This window comes from Mustela erminea, chromosome 12 (assembly GCF_009829155.1).
Source record: "Mustela erminea isolate mMusErm1 chromosome 12, mMusErm1.Pri, whole genome shotgun sequence".
Classification (NCBI taxonomy): Eukaryota; Metazoa; Chordata; class Mammalia; order Carnivora; family Mustelidae; genus Mustela; species Mustela erminea.
In genome coordinates this window covers 529,909-550,511 of record NC_045625.1, presented here as the reverse complement: position 1 = coordinate 550,511, position 20,603 = coordinate 529,909, and the positions used below count along the sequence as shown (strand labels likewise).

Below are 20,603 nucleotides of genomic sequence, written 5' to 3'. Positions count from 1 at the left end.
GGTTGTGGGCCCCCCACAAGCACACAAAGGGAGCCAGCAGGAGCTGGAAGTAGCTGGGCCCAGAGGGAACCGGGCTGCTCGCCCCCAGGCCACGACAACACAGAGGCCGAGTGACTTTGCTAGTGGGTGCGAGGGGGGCCTCCAACCCCGTCCGGTCATGTGGGTGCTCCCTGGCCTGGGAGGGCCTGGGCTGGCAGGGGTGGTCAAAGTGTGGGGACTGTGTGCAGAGGGACCCCACACCCTTGACCCTCTTAGTCCCCCACAGGTGTTCCTGGGAAGTGACAAATGAGGCTGGGTGAGCGGCTGGCCCACGGGGCTTCCAGGCCAGAGCAAGGGTGTCCTTGGGCCGCGGACCCCATTTGAGGACCCGATGGCACCTCAAGAGGAAGGACCCCAGGTGCTGAGGCAGAGAGCCAGGCAGGTGCGGGGGCCGCTCCCAGAATCCTCCAGCTCAGTGCATGTGAGTATCTCCTAGGGCCCCAACGTCTGGCACAGCCCTGAGCTGGGCCTCTGGGGGGCTGGTCCCTGAACCCTCTGCACCAGACCCGATGCCCCTCAGCCCTGGGCAGCCCCCAACAGTGGGCCCAGAAGAAACCGCCAGGGGGGCCCTGTGAGCCCACTCAGCCTGGCCCTTGCCTGAGCCCACATGCAAGCCTAGTTCCCGGTCCCTGGTCCCCGGTCCATGTGGGGCCCACACTCACTTCTTTGAACTTGCCTTCCTGGTGGAGCCTGTGGACGTGAGTCAGCAGGGGGCCCCGGTCTGCGTCCTGCAGCTGGAAGATGCTGACCAGCGGCTCCACAAGGCCAGGGGGGCTCTCCGTGAGGACTCTGACAGCACGGGCCTGCAGCTGCTTCAGCCCCGAGCTGCCCTGGGAGACCAGAGAGCTGCCCTCAGCTGGGGAGTGGGAAGGGCACTGCAGCCAGGGTCACGGGGCCAGGCAGACCTGGCTGAGGAGTCCGGCACCTGCAACCCCACAGTGGACACTCCAGGCAGGCCAGGCCTAGAGGCACAGGCGAGGGCGAGGTGTGGTTGTGGGGGGCGCTGAGGGTCAAGCCCATGGACGCAGGAGTCCAGTCAATCTCAAGGTGCCAGGCCCTGCCCACCCGGGGTGCCAGAGCTCAGCAGGCTACACAGGCCAGGTGAGGCTGGCCGGGAGCCCACTGTGCCGAGAGGGACGTAGCCGGTGGGGCCGTGCGCAGGGCTCACCTGGGCCAGCCCTGGGAGAGGCTGTGTGGACAGCCAGTGCGCCAGCTCCCAGGTAAGCCAGGCCTCCAGGGAGGGGCCCTTCTGCTGCCAGCCCCTGCTGCTCTCCAGCACGTCCAGGAGCACCGTCCGCGGGTCGGCCAGGGCCGCGAAGCCCCGCCGAGCCTCCTCCCGGAGCTGCAGAGACATGGGACCTCGCTGCAGCCCCAGGACGTCCTGCCCCAGACCGCCCTGCAGAGCCTCCCCACCTGCACTGTCCCGAGCAACACTGGCTGAGAGAGGGGACGGGCCATCGGCGCCATTCCCCCTCCCCGTCCCCCCTCCCCGGTGCTCTGGTCTGGTCTGACCCGCCGTGCCCTGGGTCCGCCCACCGTCATGGCCCCGTAAAGAGGGGCCCCTCTGAGAGGCTGCAGCCTCGGGGCCTCGCCCCATGACCTGTGTGCTGCCCGGGGGACGCACGCCGGTCCTTCAGACACAGTGACCTGGCTGCAGGGCCCAGCAAGCAACGAGAAACCAAAAAAAGGAGGAAAAAACGCAAACTGAAAAACACCTTTGATTGACTTTCCCACCTCTTGCACCGCGGAAGGTCTGGAAACACGTGGGCGCCGAAGGAAGAAAGACCTCTCCCTCGGGGGAGCAGGTGTCCTCCGAGTGCCACCTCGGCCCCCTGCATGCAGCTGGCTCTGCCGGACTCCGCTGTCCCCTGCAACACCCTGCAGCGTCGGGTCTGCTAGCAGCCCCTGACTCTTCGCCCGGCCACCCCGAGGGCAGAGCTGCAGGGTGTGGGGTGCGAGCTCGGAAACAGACACCCTACGCCCGGGGCCACTCTGCCGGGAGCGAGGAGCTGAGGCCCCAGCTGTCCCTGCAGACCTGAGACGGGCAGACCTGAGGACAGCCTCCGACGCGTGATGCTGCCATGACCAGGGAGAGGCGTGCAGAGCCCACACGGGGGTGTCAGGGCCCACAGGCCCACCGTCCCCATCTCCACCAGGCCCCAGGCCTGCCCGGAACATATGAGAGAAGACACCGGAGGCTGAGCAACTTCCTGCTCATGGAGGGAAAGTTCTCGAGAGACGCAGCTCCGGGCTTGGGTCCTGACGTGTGCACGGCTCCCACTCAGGGCCTCCGAAGAGCAGCTCGGAGAGGCTCAGAGCAGAGCGGGGAGGCCGTGAGCTTGGGACCGTGGCTCCTACCTACCAGCCGGCCGGCTCTTCTCCTTGTCCGAGAGGCCACACAGACCCTTCCCAACAGGACAGGCCCTGGAAGCCCCAGACCCACGCTACGGCCAACTGTGGGGTCAGCTCCTTCCGCTGGGGTCGTCCAGCTGCCCTTCACGGTGGGAACCTTCCTGGGGGCTGGCATTAGGGGAGCGAGGGGGCACGTCCTTCCGAGATGGTCACAGCATATTGTTGGCGTGGCAGCGGCCGTGGTGGCTCTGCCCCTCCCAGGGGAAGGCTCAGGAGTGCAGCTGGATGGTGGTCAGCTTCCAGAGTCCCTGGGACACTGGATTGTCCCCCTCGGTGAGCACAAAGTGCGGGGGCTCACCCTGACCTACCTGACACGACCGCACCTCCCCTCCTCCTGCTCCTGGGAGCGTCTCAGCCCATGGCTTGAGGCGCCCAGAGTCAAGGGGGCTGGGGCGTGGCACATTCCTGCTCCAGCACCCGAAGCAGGAATGGCCCTGCCCCATCCCCAGGACCGCCATGTGCAGGCAACACTCACTGGGGCCAGGGCCAAGGCAGGTGCAGCCCTGAAGGAATCAAGACCCCGTGGGGGTCTGCGGGCCTTGCTGAGAGCCGAGCCACCAGAAGCAGCTCCTTGCTGCCCCCTGGCAGCTTCCCTGGAGAGAGGAGCCTCCCAGCAGCCCCAGGGACCTCCCCAGGGTTCTGCGGACCGAGCCTGGGGCACAGGCACCACCTCCCCACTGCCAGTTACCAAGGGACAGTGGAGGGGAATTCATCAAGGAGGGACAGACCCCTCTGCTGTTGGCCCCAGGGCCCTTCCTACGTCTCTGCCCTGGGAGCAGCCTGGGGCCAGGCCGGGCCAGAACATCCTCCTTGGACAGCACCACTTGGGTCTGGAACTTGGAGAGGCACATGCGTCCTGTCTGTGTGTGCCTCCTCCTGCACAGAGGCCCCTGCTGTGCTTGGACAGCGCCTGGCACCCCTAGGCCGAGGGCCCCCGCCCACAGAGCAGCGGGCAGGAAACAGGGTGCACAGCTGGAACATGGGCCTTGGCCCTGGCACCCCATGGGGCTGATGCTTCCTCGGGACCCTCAGAGCACGATCCCCTCAGTCCAAACCACTGTGCTGAGCGGTTTGACCTCTGCTCCCCAGAAGCGAGATGCCGGCTTTCCCCTCGAGCATGTGGGTAAGCTCAGGAGACCCGGCCAGTCTCCCTCGGCAAACACCCAGGAAAGGAGAGGGGGCCGCGCAAGGGGGCCCACGGGGTGCTGCGGGGAACGGGAAGGCCGTGGGGAGCAGGGGGGCACATGGGGAACGGGGGGCCGCCTGGGGCTGGGACATCACCGCCGTCCTGCATTTGCCTGTGTTCCTGGCCACAGCATGGGCCCCGCGGGAGACAGCGGCAGTAACAGGAGCTCAGTGAGAGGCCACAGAGCACACGGGAACGAGTCACCGTGAATGACGAACACGGGGCCCCGAGGGTGCTGCCGCCCCCCACCGCGGTCCGAGAGCCCCTCTGGCCCCTGAGGCTGCCAGGGTGGACCTCGCGTGCTCTCTGGCACACACTGGCCACTTGCCACCCCTCGTCCCGGAAGATTTCAGTCCGGGCGCCATGGCCCCATCTCTGGGGCTGCTCCGCCCCGTGGCCTGGCGGGCCGGGCTCCGCGCCGTGTGGACCCTGGCTCCGGAGCTCTAACACTGCTCCCTCCCGCCCGCCTGCCCTCTGACTGCTCCCCTAGCTCCCCTCTGCCACCCAGCGGGGTCTGCGCCTTGTCACCCCCCAGCTCACGCTCCAGAGGGGAGTCAGCCACCCCATCCCCGGCTTCAGGGGACCCTGGTGGTTCTGGGACTTGGCCGGAGCCAGAGTCCCCGTGGCCCTGTGGCCCCGCTCCAGCACCTCGTGCGGCCTTCGCGGGGCCGGGGTTTCACACAAGCTGCCAGGGCCGCACCCCCTGGGGAGCCCCATCCTGCCCATTTGCTCGCCTCTCCTGTGTCTTTCATCCTCCGACTACCCCCACCCCAGGGGGTGTCCCCAACCCACTGCCCCAGAGCCCACCGGCCCACCGGCCCACCTCCCCCGCCGGCAGCCCCGTCCTCCCTACCCCCACCGCCCCGACCTGCTGGCTCCCTCTGTGTTTAAAGGAGGGACCACAGCCCCCCACCTCTCTTTTCCTTCCTCTTGATCTCACAAACCCCCAAAGGGCTCTCCCAATCCAGCCTCCAGTTTCCCTGTCCTGTTCCGTGGGGGACCCTGAAACTTCCCTGTGCACGGCTGGCTGTCAGGACAGGGCTCCCCTCGTGGCCTCCCTACTGCCTCGAGGTTCCTACGGGGAACCTCCGCCCACTGCCGCTGGCCCCTGGGGCATCACCGGGTCAGAGCTCAGACACTGAGCAGCCCCCCTACCTGGCCCCATTCTGGCAAGCGGACCCAGGGGAGACACCTGGGCCCCTCAGGGCAGAAGCTTGGCTCCTGGCTGGAGAGCACCCCTCGCCTGCACACTCACTCGGGCGCACAGGGACCTCCCCCGGCAGGCCTCTGCGGTACCACCGCAAGTGAGAATACACAGATGTGCTCCTTCACGGACAGAAGCCATTGTGGAAGATCTCAGACAGCCGTGCATGTGACGGGAAATAAGTAACACGCCGGTCTAAGGGCATGCCTTCCCGAGGGTCATAAAGACGGGCCACGGAGCCCTACCCACAGAGACCTGCGACGTGGCGCTGTAGCGGGACAGGCACACTTGTCAGCGAGCACCTGGGAAGGAAGAGACAGTGGCGCCGGCCAGAGGGGACTGGAACGCCCAGCCCTTGACCCCCACATCTGAGAGTCTCGGACGGGGAGCCTCAAGCCGGCAGATGTGAGGACAGGGGAGAGATGACCGCTTCCAGGGCAGGAAACCAGAAGCGGGAAGCCCCCAAAACGGTCATCCCGACGCCGGCTCAAGCCCGGGAAGGCAGGACGGTCTGCGTTCTTCCAGACCCTCCAGAACCAGGAATTCCTGTGGAACCAGTGGCTCCAGGGAACGGGAGAAGGAAGGCTTTCAACCCAGTTTATGAAGTCAGCTCACCTTGACCCAGGGGCAGAGACAAACCTCGCCAACACCGCGTGTGCACCGGGACAGGGGACACACCGTGGATGCGCAGAATCCCTGAAGCCGGTTCACCAACAACACAGTCGCGGTGCCTCCGTGTTAGCGCAAAGCCACGGGAGGCAAACATTAAAAAGAGCTTTTGGCTTTGCAAAAACCTTGGCTTTCTCCAGCTGAGGGGGAGAAGCACTCCGAGCCGCCATGCGGCAGTTGAGAGGGGCTGACGGCTGCCGCGGAGCCCAGGCCTGTCCCCTTCACACACCACTGGTGACCTGTCAAGCCAGATGCTGGTCCCCCACAGTACAAAGCCAGCCCTGGACCTGGTGGGAGCACCCTCAGCCTCCACAGCGCACAGCCGCCTCCCGCCCACAAGCCTGCGGCCTCTCCTGGAAGGCGCCCGCACGGGACGCCCGCCCCAGGGAGCTCGGCCGGGTCTGGGCACCCGGCCCACCCTCCAATAGCAGCAGGAGGCAAGACACGAGACATGGGCCTTATCCTGACTTGTCCGTCCTCCCTGGAGCCCGGGTGCCCTCATCCTTCTGCTGCCTCTGGGAACAAAGTGCAGAGCAGGGGTGCCCACGGGTCAGGCAAAGTCACCCTCCAGGCCAAGGCCATGGCAGGGCCACCGAGTGCCATGAGAGACCACTACAGCCTCCCTTCCAGGGCCACCCGCATCCCTCAGTGGCCAGAGAGGTTGTCCCCGGGACAGGAGGCCACAAGCTAAGGCCAGTCTGAACAGTGAGTTCCCCCGCCTCACGGGGCGCATAGGTGGTCACGGCCCCCTGGGTCCATGCTGTGCAGAAGCCAGGTGGTGGCCGCAGGCCCTTGTCTTGTGCTCTCAGCCTCAGGGGCCTGTGTACTGGTACCCAGTGGGTGTCAGCCCAGGGACTTTCAGACAGGGCGGCCCCTAAGGCCGGAGGAGGGGCCCAGCCCCCGCACTGTCTCACCTGCCGCAGCTCCCGCGTGGACCACAGCATCTGCAGGGCCTGCAGGAACAGAAGTGGGTCCGGGCCTGGGGGGAGAAGATGGGGCTATGCAGAGCCCACCAACCCCACCTGACCAAGGCCGGGGGCTCCCCACGGATGCCACCCGGTGTCTGTGGACTCTTGGCCCTCTCTGGTCAGAGCTCCCTCTGCCCCCTCCCTGGACCCGTGGCCTGGCCACCTGCCATGCTCAGGTGGGCTTCTGCCCACAGCTTGGGGGATGCCCAGGCCTCACGTTTCAGCGGTGGTGGGCTGGAGGTGGGGCCATGCCGTGTGAGCAGGAAAAGGGCAGCAGACAGAAGGGCCAAACCCGCAGCACTGACCATCAGGGTGCCGCCCTCCGTGTCATGTCACAGCCCACACCCATCCACGGCCCACCAAGTCTGGCCTGCAGCGCCTGGCAAGGCCCTAGAGTGGTCCCGTGCTCTGCCTCCCCAGCCCTGCTCCCCCAGCCCCTGGGGCGTCCCACACAGGCTGACCACCCACAGCCCTGGCCCTCTCTTGCTTGCTCAAGTCCCCAGCACAGTGCGGGACGGCTGGACGGGGACCCCATTGGGACACCAGCGCCAGGGAAAGCCGGGTTCACCCTCATGCTGGAAAAGGAACTGTGCCCTCAGACCTGGTCTCAGGTCAATGCCAGGGCTGGGGGTGGGGCGGGGGGGGAGCTGCCCTGAGAGGGTGCCTGCCTGCTCTCGGCTTTGGGAAAGGACGTGGCCTCTGAGTCACCCACAGCCACCAGCGCCCCCTGGCTGCCTCGGGAGGGCCCGCCCCACCCCTGTGGGCACCTGCCCTGGGGCCTCAGGGCAGGGCCACCATTCGGGTTCACCACTGCCTGAGGGCTGCAGAAAACCCTCTTCGCCGGGCGAGTCCTGAAATGAAGGGCCAGTCACTGTCTGACCTAAGACTCCCCAGCCCCATGAGGATGTTACAGGGCACAGGGCCCAGCAGGGCTGCCAGACCAGTCCGAATCTGGCCCCAGCCCAGGGAGCTGGGAGAAGCTGTGCTCTGACTCAGGACCCAGCCGTGCCCCTCATGAGGTGGCGGTCAGAGTCAGGACCTGAGCCCACATGCTGGGGGAGGCGAGGTCACCAACAGATGCCCCAGGTCCTACCGGGGCTCAGGAGCTTGGGGCATTTCACCCGCAAATCCACCCAAGAATTGGGGGACAACAGCAAGCCGCCGGGCTGCTCGTGAGGGAAAGGTGGGGACACCCGGACCATACCCTGGAGGGCCAGCCATCCACCTGAGGACACAGACTCGGACACCCGGACAAGACAGCAGCGAAGACTGATGCACGGCGCGGGAGACGGAGTGACACGCTGGGTGCGTTCCAGAAGCAGGGCTGCTGGGCGGCGGGGGGGCCGGCGTGCTTCACGAAAGGAGAACGGCGAGAATCGGGCGCTCTCGGCAGCCTCAGAACATTTCATAAAAGGAACTTCTGTTCCTGACTTAGGAAACGACCCAGCGAACTCGGAACAGAGACAACTCCACTGCCCAGATGGAGGATGTTTGTAAGAAACAGACCCTGACACAGACCCTGATGCGGGCAGCTGGGAGCCTTCCTCGGGAGATGGGGCCAGCCCGAGGCCGCCCGCTGCCCGAGGAGCACGGCCCGGGGGCCCTGTCAGCTCGGAGCCCGCACCCCACTCCACTCCGACAAACTGGTCGGTCCACAAGCGGAGTCCGCTCCGCACTCAAAAGGAATGAGCAGCTGGGCCAGGAGAGGGTCCAGAGGCACCTGCACTCCCAAGAGGACAGGGCCATCCGGACAGGTCGCATGTGGCAGGACCCCGGCTCCGGGCTGTCCCGGGAGAGGCCGGCGGGGCACCCGAGTGTGTGAGGCCGCCCTGCAGTTGCGTGTGCCCGCACCCTGCCTGCGCCCACACAGGGCACCCTGCCCGCAGGACGGCCCCACCGGCCATGGTGGGCTTCGGGTGCCGGCGTGTCTGTAGGGGGCCATGTGGCGCGCACGCGGGAGTGGATGTGTCTGGTGGGGGAGGCCGTGCGTGGTGGGGACATGGGCAATTGCTGTGCCTTCTGGATTCTCCTGTCGGCCTGACACTGCTCTAGAAAGGGTAAGTCTTTCAAAATTAAAACAAAGGGGTGCCTGCGGGGCTCAGTTGTTAAGCCTCTGCCTTCAGCTCAGGTCTTGGTCCCGGGGTCCTGGGATCGAGCCCCACATCGGACTCCCTGCTCAGTAGGGAGCCTGCTTCTCCCTCTCCCACTCCCCCTGCTTGTGCTCCCTCACTGACAAATTAATAAAATCTTTCAAGAAAGTAAAACATTCCTTCTCACTGGAAACATAATTTTGTGGAAAGACATGCAGAATCTGAAGAGAAGGTATTAGGGGCGCTTGGGAGGCTCAGTCAGTTGAGTGTTCAACTCTTGACTTCGGCTCAGGTCATGGTCTCGGGGTCGTGAGGCCGAACGCTGAGTCAAGCTCTGCGCTCAGCCCCGCGCCTGCTTGGGCTTCCGTCTCTCCCTCCGCTGTGCCCCTGCTGCAGGTGCGTCCGTGAAGAGTAATTAAGCGGAGGGTTAGGGTTACTTGGTTGTAGCTGGGACACGGAACATAAGGCCAATGCTAAAACCCCACTGTTCCCCCGTATATGAGTAACAAACAGAAATAAACATTACAAACAATTACAACAGTGCAAAAAAATTCAAATTTCTTTGGATAAACCTGACAAAAGAAATTTACACACACACACAAAAAACCCCCAAAAAACAAAAAACCATGAAACACTGAGAAAAAAATGAAAAGACCTAATGAAGGAAGGGCCATTCCATACATTAAAGAAGAGAAGCTGTCACCTGCCCCACAGCTGGTCAGAAGACACCGTGCTGTCCTACCCCAGCGGCGGGCCGGGTACGTGTGCCCTGTCCTAGGTCCACCAAGACTACCCCACCGGCGCCAAGAACCGCCTCCCTAAGGCTCATCGGCCTGCAGGGGGCAGCCACGGGCCAGCGCAAAGACCCAGGGCCAGAGTGGGCACTCAAGGGACCCTGATGCGTGACCTGGGTGGCCGTGGAGCGTAGGAACTCCGGGCCCCCACTGAGAGCGCCGAGCATGGCTGGCCTCACGCCTGCATTCGCTGACCGTGAAAGACCAACAGAGCCTCTGGGAGAACATCCTGATGACCTCGGGGCAGAGAGGTCTCCCAAAAAATACAACTTTGGACAAGATTCCCACTAATTAAAAGGATCCTGCAGGAAACTGCAGGACATGTCCTGCCTGGGCCTCATCCTGAGTCGTCCCGCTGTCTAAGGTGCCAGCAGCTGAGACCACGGACCCAGCCGACCGCTCTGCCCTGGGCGCGCCCCCGCTCGGTCCCCGCAGCAGGGCACTGCCGCCAGCGGAGGACCTGCTGTTTGTTCCTCCTGGGCAGTGACCACACTGGCCTTGTTCGAAGCTGTGGTCTGGGCCTTGACGGGTGCTCCACGGTGAGCCAGGGATGGTGCCTGGGGCAGCTGTGCGTGCCCACACTGGGTTACCAGCTCCAGTGGCCTCGGAAAGACCTCTGGAAGCCCAAGGGGCAGCTGGAGGGGAACTGAGGCGGGTCTGTGTGGGGTGGGGCATGGCAAGGACACGGCCCGGCAGCCAGAGAGACGCGGGTGGGGTGCGTATGGTGGGGCACGGGGGACCCCAGGCTGAGCAGGGCTCCCAGGCGGACCCCCAGCCAAAGACACAAAAAGGAGGGCGTCAGGAGGTGTCTGTCTGAAGGGATAGATAAACAAGCTAAGTGTCACCTTGCAGGGACCTGGAGGGCCTGCGTCCTGGCAGCTCTGACTTAGGGATTCTGGCAGGAGGCCGGGCTGAGGAGGGCACGTGGGAGCCTGGTGCCGAGGGGCCTCTGTCCATAGGACGGACATCAGCCATGCCCATAGCCTGGCAGGGCCCTCACCTGCCCCCCAAGGCCTGGAGCCCGGCCGAGCACAAGTTCCCAGCTAACGCCCATCCTGACATCTTGCACCTGCTGACAGGGTCAGACAGCAGGTCGGGGGCCGGAGTCAGATGGCCTCTGGTCTGTGCCTGGTCCCTGACCCCATCCCGGGACCATGAGGGTTGGGACAGGGCAGGAGGCTCTGTGCAAGGGGGACACCAAGAAGCTGCTCGGTTTCAGGGGTCGAACCTCCACACCCACAGCCCGGGCTGCTCCTCTCTGTCCGGGTGTGGGACTCACAGGCTGTCCCCGCCAGCAGCCTTCCAGCACATGGGTCTGGGGGCCTCAGGCTCCTGCCGTGCGGGGGCCAGGCACCAGGAGGCACAGGGGTGACCCCCCCGCCCTGTCCCCGCCCCCATCCTCCTGCTTCCCCAGTGCCCACCCGACACCGAGAGCTGCCAGCCGCCCAGGGGCTCCTGAGGAGCAACAGGAGGGAGGGAGCTGAGCGGACGCTCCTTTCCCGCCGGAACCCGCGGTTAGAGCGAACATGAACAAAGTGGGCCTTCCTCTCGGGGGAGCAGGGCCGTGGCGGGCAGGGCTGAGCGGTGCAGGGCACACCGCGCCCCCACGCGGTCTCCGTGCGGCCCCCTTGCGTAGGACCCCCGCCCTCCTCCAGGGATCCAGGCCAGGACCCACAGAGGCTCCCGCGGCCAGGCTGGAGTCCCACTCCGCACGAGCCAGGGGCCGTGCCGGACGTGCCGAGCCCGGCTGCCCATCCAGACCCACCGTCTCTGCAGGTCATTGCTGTGTCCACCTCCACCCCCGGGGACGGCCATCCTGACCCTGCTGGCCCTTGGGCAGCTGCAGAGTGCCAGCGTCCAGCCACTGTCGCATCTGCATCTGCCGACCCAGAAGCGGTCTCCACCCCGCCCTCCACAGCACCCAGTGTGAGAATGTCCACACGACTTGCGGGGTTGGCGACGTCCTGCCTCCCGGGACACAGGCACGTGGTTCCTTGGCAAAGGTGGGGACTGCCACTCTCTCCAGATCATGTTCCTGCCCCTCTCCGTCCCGGGTTCCAGGGTCGACCCTCCTCAGGACACGATGTTGAGCTCAGTCCTTCACGAGCAAGACTCGGTGAGGACAGGTGGCAGGCACAGAGAGGGCCTTCCTCGAAGCCCCAAAGTCCAAACCCTGCAGGGCCCCCCCGCAGCACCCCCACCCGACAGGCAGGATAAGGTCTCCTGTGGGGGCCGCCCCATCCGGGAAGTGGGATGAGAAGGCCTTGCCGTCCTGCTTCCTCCAGCAAATCAGGAGCCCCCAAGACAGGACACCCCCCCCCGCCCCCAGCGCTCAGCCCAGGCGCCCTGAAGCAACAGGCCGGCTGCCGGCTGCGGGAAGTGCTGACAAGCCAGGGCCTCCACACAGAGGCAAGCCCCCGCCGCGGGCTGCCACCGCCGCTGGCGACGTCACCACACACCTGGAGAGCTCCTCCAGCAATGGGCACCCACGCAGGTGAACGTGGCCATGAAAACATGGAAACCGCCCAATTTCAAGGACAAGTTAGAAAATCTGCTAGAAGAAAAGGATCCTACTAACAACAGGACTTCAAGAAGACGAAACACTCAGGTTTAAAAAAGTGGGAAAAGTGGGAGATCTACTCTGTAAAAAGCACAGCTAAGAACAAAAGAACAAACAGGAAGGCAAACCCTGTCCTTGAGGTGTGTTCCTGTTTTTACCCAAAACACACACGGGTCATTTCTACGGTCCCAATCCTGCAGGTCAGGAGCAGAGCGTGGCGGGCACCTGGGCTCCGGGAATGGTCACCTCGACTCCTCAGAAGGAGCCACCAAGGCCAAGCCGCGTTCAGGGAAGGAACCGCTGGGGGAGGGCGGCGGAGAAGCCCTGGTCGGTCCACACCGCAGATGAGCCGCCACAGCCTGGGGCCAGCCACCAGCGCAGCGAAATTCAGCGAGAATACAGGATTCCTGTGGAGCCAAACTAGCTGATGCTGATGTCGGGAGGGAGGGAGGGAGACAGGGCAAAAGCCATGAGGGTTGTTGGTCCCGCGGGAGAATCACCGTAAGACCGTGGTCACTAGAACTGCTGGCGCACGAGCGGACAGAGACCAGAGCGGAAAGCTGGAGACGAACCCAAAAGACAGGGTAGCCCAACATGGGTCCTTGGGGGGTGGGAGATGGGCTTCTAGAAATACAAGTGAGTCGGGCCCATACCTCCTATCTCCCAGCAAAATCCATCCCACCTGGATCCCAGACGAAAACGATCACAGCGGACCCCTCCCGGACCCCTCACAGGCAGGTTTGTACTCACACAGGGAGGTATGGGCTGGCTTACGACCATCTCTCTCAGACCAGAAAACACAGAGTGGTTGAGTAACCTTCCCACAATCACGCAGCGAGGAAAGTGTGTGTGTGCCACCTGGGTTCACGGGCTTTCTACGTCACAGCCCGAGGACGGCTCCACAGCCCCAGAGGCCGGGGGAGACCCTCCCCCCAACACCTGATGTCGGGAGCGGCCAGCTCTGCAGACGGCATGCCCCGGGGACGGGGGGCCCGTGTCTTGGGGATCCAACGGAGGGAACCAGGCTCCCCGGAGCTGCTGCCCTCCACGTGCTCGGAGAAGAAACTAGTGAAACTCACAAGGAAAGGGAACCCAGCGCGGCCTGCAAACCCCAACTGCTGACCTTGTGGTTCAGCTCCATTTGCTCCCACAAAGGCCACGTTTTCCGGGGAAACAGCCCTTGAGCTGATGTTCCAGTTGGAGGATATTTTATTGGCCCCTGGGGAGCGGAGGTGGAGAAGAAGAGGCCTCCGTCCTCACTGGCCCGTTCCTCCCTCTCTTCCTTTCTCGACGCCAGCCACGGAACAGGCCAGGGGAGCCACATGGAGGCCCGAGGGTCTCGGGGATGTCGCCCTCCCAGGGACCACAGAAGGGGAAGGTCCTCGTGGCAAAACCAGTGGAGGGGCCAGAAGCATCCTAGAGGTGCTTCCCCAGACACGGGGAAAGACAAGTGCCCCTGCCAAGAGCGGCCCTGGCCCGAGGCCTCCCACAGGGACCTTCCTAAGGCTGGCCTCACCAGCAGGGCTGGACACAGCGCCGGCCGGGGACTCCACGGCACCCCTCCGTGTCTGATGGAGTGGGGGACTGTGTCTGACCCAGAGGGGCTGTGTCTGACCCGGGGAGGCTGTGTCTAACCCAACGGGGAGGCTGTGTCTAACCCAAGGGGGGCTATGTCTGTTCTCAGGGTGGCCTGCCCCTTTGCTAGCTCCAGCAGGCCAAGGGGGAGACCCTGCACACCTCAGGCTGAGGCCCACGTGTGACGGCCACGTGTGACGGCCACGTGTGACATCATGGAGCTCCACCCTACATACAGCCCCGTGGGGACGGGCACGGGCCTTGGGGGAGGCCCTGAGGGAGGGAGGGGCCTGAAGAGGCCCTGTGCACCTATGAGCCCACGGGCCCCAGTTGCACCCCAGGTCCCGGCCCTGCAGACCCTAGATCCCCACGCCTGTCTCTGGCTGCTGGTTGGCTCAACAGCCAGGGCTGACCCCCGAAGCGATGACCCAGGAGGCCCCTGTGGCATGTGTGTGGAGACCATGGCCCCCCAGGACAAAAGAGCTGGGATGTGGGACCAGTTCTCAGGGTAGCAACGAGACCACCTCCACGGCCACCAAAGCGAAAATGCCTCCCTTCCCCACCGAGGAGGCTTCTGTGCCCAAGCAGGCCCCTCATCTCTGGTCAGGACCCCAGACCTGAGCATAAGGCAGGAGTGCCACAGGCGGCTTTGGGCTCCCACGCTTGGAGCTGACCCAGGCCCCTGCTTCCCAGGCACACCCCGCTTCCCTCCTTGCTTCTTCTTGGCAAGATGAACACGGTGCCCGAGTCCGGCCTCGAGACTCGGTGAGCGGGCGGTGCCGGGACTCAGAGAACTCCTGTCCCTCCCACCAGTCCCCGCACGCTGCCATGGGGGGCTCTGTCCGCCCCTGTGGTGCTGGTCCGGTCACACAGTCCTCTGGCAGCTAGCGAGCCAGTGGCCAGCAGACAGCCCACCTGGGGACAACAAGACCACACAGCGTGCACCTTGGGAGCCGGTGGCCCCCTTCACAGGGCACAGAGCAGTGCCTACTGCAGCCCTCAGGCCAGGAAGGCTGTGTCACCTGAGTGCTTGCATCCACACCCCACACGAGGCTGGAGCACGGGGACACCGTCCACCTGGGGTGCCCATGCACAGACAGCCCCACGTACACACGCTGTCCACACAGCCAGCACACACGCCTGCACTCCTCACACGTCCCCGCTACCGGGCCCTGCCCAGTGGTGCCCATCAGGGACACGGACTCACCGGCAGAACAGCCCTCGGTCACAACAGGGTCGCTGGTGGGGTCTCCAGCTGTGTCTGGCAGGTCCATCCTCAAGGTGGGGCCAGGGAGGCGACAGGCAGCTCGAGGAGGGAGGACCTGGCGGAGAGCGATACTCTGTTCCACGAGCGATACCCACACTCTCGTCCCCACGCTGTCCGGGCACGGGGGCCCAGGCAGCCTCGGCCCCCCTGCCGGCCGGGGACGCTCAGAGCTGCCGGCAGAGGCGGGTTTGCTGTGACGATCTGCACGAGCGCTCCCGCCTCGAGATACTCCGGTCAGGTCAGGCGGTTACGCCAGGGCCCAGCGAGTGTTCACTCTCCCCAACCCGCTTCTCTACACTGATGGAGACGGCTGGTTTTCCTCCTTTAATGGCTATGCGAGGCCTCGGGAAGACTTTGTTCCCGAACGCAGTCTTCCTGGGCACCGTCGTGAGACCGGCAGGGCCCCCCGTGCAACCCCTGAGCACAGGCTCAGCGCAGCCGCTCCGCTTCGTCCCCCGAAACTCCAGGAGCCCTCTTAGGGGTCCCTTCAGACAGTGCCTTCATGTTTCTTTTTCTTTTTAAAGAGTTTATATATTTATTTGACTGAAAGGGAGAGACAGCGAGAGGAAACACAAGCAGGGGAGCGGCAGAGGCAGAGGGAGAAGCAGGCTCCCCGCCGGGCAGGGAGCCGGACGTGGGGCTCGATCCCAGGCCCCCAGGATCATGACTGAGCCAAAGGCAGACGCCTGGCCCACTGAGCCCCCCGGGCGCCACATTTGTATTTCTAAACTGTGTACTGACGGTTTAGCTTCCAGTCCGGCGTGTGACTGACCAGCGTGAAGGGAAGAGTTCACTCTCACACCCCAGGGCCGCCCACCTACAGCCATTCTGGGAGAGCCCTCCTCTGGCTCACTATTTAGAGAAGACACGAGCAGACATGTGTAAATACCTCCCAGCGCTGAGCCGTGTGTGCCGTGGCGGTTTCTCCTTTCCTGCTCCGTTCGCTCCGGACTTCTGCTCCAGCCGTGCAGGGCGCTCGGGCTGGGCCGCCCCCTCACTGGGAACCTCTGGGCACGACACACCTCCTGACAGCAGGACAGTGCCCACCACCCCGGGGTGACCAGCTTCCACCTAAGGGCGAGCTCCCGGCCCAGACCATAGACCCGGGGTCCAGAGAGCACAGCCTCCCTCCAGGTGACAAGCAGCCGAGCCTCTGTGGGACAGGACTCCCTAAAAGGGGCGACCGCAGCTGCTGCAAGTGCGTACGAGTGAAGCAGGAGCCCAGGGCCCCCAGAAACGGCGGCCTCAGGGCTGAGAGGTTAACAGAGACACGAGCACTCCAGCCTGCTGGGTGTGTTAGACTCCAGCCCAGCCAACACCACCCAAGACTCCAGAAAGGCTGTGCCTTAGGACAATGCCTAGACTGAGCCCCACTCTGACCTGCCCTGCCAAAATCCCAAACCAAGCCCCAAGAAAATCAACACTGGGGCACGTTGTAGGTTGAGTCCCACCAAGACAAAGATCCACCCTAACGAAATGTCAAGCCATGCTGACTTGCTTGAGGTGATCAGCTAGAAATTAACTGCCTGCCGGAACAAAAACCAACATTCTTCACAGGAACATAACAGAACCCAGAATCCAGGGCTGCCACATGCTTCACTCACAATATGCAACACGTAATAAACAAATCACAAGATCTACCAAGATACAGGAAACTATGACCCGTAATCAAGGCAGAAAAAAACAAACACCTGGATAATAGAAACCAACTCCACATGGCTCAGCTGTGGGATTTATCCAAGATAAACACAACTATTACAAGTGTGTGCGCAGGGGCGCCTGGGGGGCTCAGTTGTTAAGCGTCTGCCTTTGGCTTAGGTCATGGTCCCAGGCGGAGAGTCTGCTTCTCCCTCTCCCACTTGCCCTGCTTGTGGTCCTTCTCTCGCTGTGTCCCTCTCTGTCAGAAAAATAAATAAAGTCTTTTTTAAAGAAAGTTTAGTAACTGAAACGAAGAGGCCACTGGTTTGGAGACGGCAGATGAGTGTGAATCTGAGGACATGCTTCCGTCGCCGCAGGCCGTTCTGCGCTGCTGTGGTTGATGGGACTCGGACGGCACCGCGGTCCCTCTCTCTGCGGGTCTGAACAAGCCGGGAAGCCTAGCCCTCGTTTTCGCGACACCCCGTCTCAAGCCACTTCCACCGTCTCTGTCTGGACACAAGCTCTCCAGCCCTGTGGCGTGGGACTCCCGTTCTCTCTTCTTTCTCGGTGTGTCCTGCGTTTCTTGACTTCCAAGTCCTCACCATTCTGTTTTCCTCCTGTTTCCAGAGGAGCGCGCTCTCCCGAATCTTCCCGGGAAGAACATTTACCAAGTGTCTGGTTGTCGGGAGCTGTCCTCACTGGGCCGCAGCTCTCGGCTGCAGGCCGGCCCCCGGGATGTTGATGGTCCCCGTTGTCTTCTAGGCCCTCATGTCGCTGCCCAGAGGTCTGAAGCCACCTGACTCCCAACATCACACAGGATGCTTGTCTTTTCCTCACGCAGGGCCTCCCCTTAACAGCACCACATCTCAGGGCGGGACGGCGTGGGGTCTGCCAGGGGCTCTTACGTTCCTCGGTGCTGGGACGTATCTTCTATTTTTCCTTGATGATGTCCTGGCCTTCCTGTTCTCCACCCTGTGCTGTAAGGACTGTTTTGTGTGTGGTGGTTTTTTTAGGATTTTACTTATTTATTTGAGAAAGCAACAGAGACAAGCAGAGAGCGAGGGGAAGTAGACATCCTCTCTCCCCCGACCAGGGCGCCGGACGGCGGGCTCCATCCCGCGCCTCCAGGATCCTGACCTGAGCCGAAGGCAGCCACTTCCGTGAGCGCCCCCGGCACCCCGTGGTGTAAGTATTCTTGGATACTGCCCTTCCTGGAAGAACCTCTCGCTTTCTGATCTGTCCCCTTCTCTGCCTTCAGCAGAGATTTCCTGAACTTTATTTTGCAGAACGATCACTGACTTACTCACTTCTGCTACCGAAACTGTATTAATCGGGAGTCGCTTCTCCTTTTGCCCCAGAGGACCTCACGACTCGGTCTGTTTTCCTGCACACTCCGCCCCCTTCCTGCTCACCTGGTGTGTCTCTCCCTCAGAAACTTTGCTCAAGTGTCTGGAGACTGAGAGGGACACAGAGCAGCTGCCTGGGTGCTGGGCAGGGGGAGCCCTGGGAACGGGGGGCTCACTGTAGGTACCTGGGGCCTGGGCCCCGAAGGTCACGCCTCGGCCCATCTGTCAGGGAGAGACGCCCCCGTCCTCACCTGCAGGGAGGCACTGGGCGGCCATAGCCCAGGTCCCCAGAGGGCCGGGGTCCCCCTGAAAACCTTCTGAGACCCTGCCTGCAATCTGGAGCTGCCCTGGGCGCTGTGGCCAGGCTGGGGGCCACCCTCTGCCCCGCACCCCAGGTCCCCAAGCGGCTAGAGGGCGACCCTCGGCAGCGGCCTTCCGTCTCCACCGGGCCGCACACTTCTTCCTTTCTCTTTGCCTGTAAGTGCTTCTGCCTTTATGAAAAAGGCAAAGCCATCTTTTAAAAATGTCTTTGCTGCCTTTTTCATGGGCCTCAAGCGCAGCGGGGGAAGCGGCTGCACCCAGCGCCCGCGGTCCCAGCGCCCTGTGATGAGCACACCTCCCACAGGACACACGCCCTGCACACCGCACACGGCAGAGGCCGCAGGAGCTCTGCACCGTAGTCCATCAGAGCTGTTGGCCTGCACTGTTCTCTCCTTGGAAATTACTCCCACCTGCCCCGGGGCTCTGCACACCTCCACCCGCCACAGCCCAGATCCGCGGGCGCCCGGCCGAAAAGGCCGGGCTGTGGGATGGGGTCGTCCCCGCAGTGCGCGTTCGACCCCACCCAGCCCACGGACCGAGCCCCTGGAGAGTAGCAGGGCTCTCCCAGGGCAGCCGAAGCAAAGCGCCACAGACAAGAAGCCGCAACAACAGAAACTCACTTTCTCCCGGTTCTGGAGACTAGAAGTCCCATATCAAGGTGCTGGCAGGGTCGGCGGCCCCTGAGGCCTCTCCCCGTGTGCAGAAGCCATCTTCTCCTGTGTCTGGGCCCGTTCTCCTCTCTCACAAGGGACACCGTCCTACTGACCTCATTTTACCTTAGCTACCTCTGGAAAGACCCCATCTTCAAATACGATCCCATTCTGAGGTGACAGCGGTTAGGTCCCCTGTGGGCCATGCCAAGGAGACCTCTGGCCCCTTTGGCTTCAGGTCAGAGGATGACTCTTGGGCCCACCAGAGGATACCCAGGAGGGGATGCTGGACACACTCCCCGTGACACGGGCCCCTCTCTGAAAAGCCACCAGGAGCCTCACCCGTTTCTTTCTCTAGTCCTTCCTTCACCCCTACAGACGTGCCTCACCCCGACCCCAGTTCCTCGTGCGGCCGACTTAGAGCTGCCTACGAGCCTCAGCAAGACCACGGCCCGGCCTGCACGCCCTAGCGTTGGCACCCTTGTTCAGCACTTCTGGAGCCCTTGACACTTCACAGCAGGTGCAGAAGCGGTCCCGAACAGACCCTCTGGCAGGGTCCACCCCCCAGGGGCAGTGAGTTCCTGGCTGGGGTGGGGAAAGGCCCACGAATGCTGGGGCCTGCATCCCTGGACAGAAGGCCGGGGGTGGGAAGAGTAAGCAGCATGAAGGGGAGCTCTCCAGAAACAAGGGCCAAGCGTCCACCTGCTGCAGGGCTGGCGGAGGCCACCTCAAAGAGTGGCTCTTCCCGGCCTCCGTCTCTGGGCCCCACCGCAGGCTCCCTACGCCACCCCGAGCTGCAGGCCACTCTGGGGAGCTGCTCAAGGGGCTCAAGTGGAAGCAGTGGACCCGTGGACAGGTCCCCTCCAGAGCCCCCCCAGCAGAGCCAGACCCCCAGGCCACCCCCATCTCATTGGCCATCCCCACATTTGTGTGGTCCTGTGGGCTCTTCTTTAAAAAGGCAGCCTCGCTCTGATCAGACTTATAATAACGACCAGCATCAGTGCAGGGCAAAGGTCCCTCTGAGCCCTGCAAGTCAGGTCGCCCCAGAAGGAACGCTGCCCTGCGGTCAGCTCTCCTTACACAAGCTTTGTTCTCCTCCAGAGCCTGGAATCCAAAATCCACAGGCCCACGTGCTTCTGAGCTGGCAAAGACCAGAGTCAAATTCACCCCATGGCAGACTGTTTTAATTGACCTCATTTTAAAGAGAAAAAATCTGCTTGGAGTCCAAACTGTCTTGAGCTGAAAATGCAGTTCAGGGTTTGGAGGCAACACCAAGACCAGGCCTTCCCAGGGATGGCCTTCCGGAGCCCACCGGGACGGCCTCCTGGAAGCCTTGGAACTTCGATTTAAAATGAACCGTCAACGGGTACAACTTGTTCAGGCCTCACGGCTTTTTCTTGCTGGGAACCGAGCCACACATCGAAATGCGGGCCTCAGAGAGCCCACCCGCCCCCTGCCCCTGCCCCGCAGCGGGGTGCCCCAGGCCCCCACCTGCAGGAGGGGGCAGGACAGACTGCCTCCTCCGACAGCTGGGCCCCACGAGTTTAACTGGGTGCCCACCTCGGAGCGGTGCCCCTCAGCCAGACTCCTGGCGGCTTCAAACCTGATAAAGAAAACCTCATTTTCCATGGAGCCAGGCGGCCAGCAGGGGGGGCTCTCGACCCAAGCATCTGGCCATGCTGCCCAGGCTGGATGAGATGACCGTCCACACTAGGTCCCCCATCAGCAGGAGGAAGCACAGCTCTGTCCTTGCCCTGCAAACTCAGTGAGAAGCTGCAGGCGCCCTGAGCCCTCACTTCCCTCCGAGGACCCCCTCTGTGTTCTCCAGACTAACCTGTGGGTTTGCCATAGCTTGCTTGTCCTGAATTCCAACTCCCGTGCCAT

General features: G+C 63.3%; 1 protein-coding gene across 9 annotated transcripts in view; it reads right to left on the bottom strand.

The window, feature by feature from the left end:
• The window catches only part of EXD3 (exonuclease 3'-5' domain containing 3), a 75,651-nt gene that overhangs the window by 45,279 nt on the left and 9,769 nt on the right, over positions 1-20,603 (bottom strand). For all 9 annotated transcript variants that reach the window (XM_032306810.1, XM_032306807.1, XM_032306811.1 and 6 more), the window contains exons 3-6: positions 14,705-14,819; positions 6,425-6,489; positions 1,208-1,381; positions 702-869 (exon numbers count right to left, since the gene is read on the bottom strand). In XM_032306810.1, the coding sequence (XP_032162701.1) occupies positions 702-869; positions 1,208-1,381; positions 6,425-6,489; positions 14,705-14,771 (474 nt within the window). In that variant the 5' untranslated portion in view covers positions 14,772-14,819. The remainder of the gene's footprint in view (positions 1-701; positions 870-1,207; positions 1,382-6,424; positions 6,490-14,704; positions 14,820-20,603) is intronic.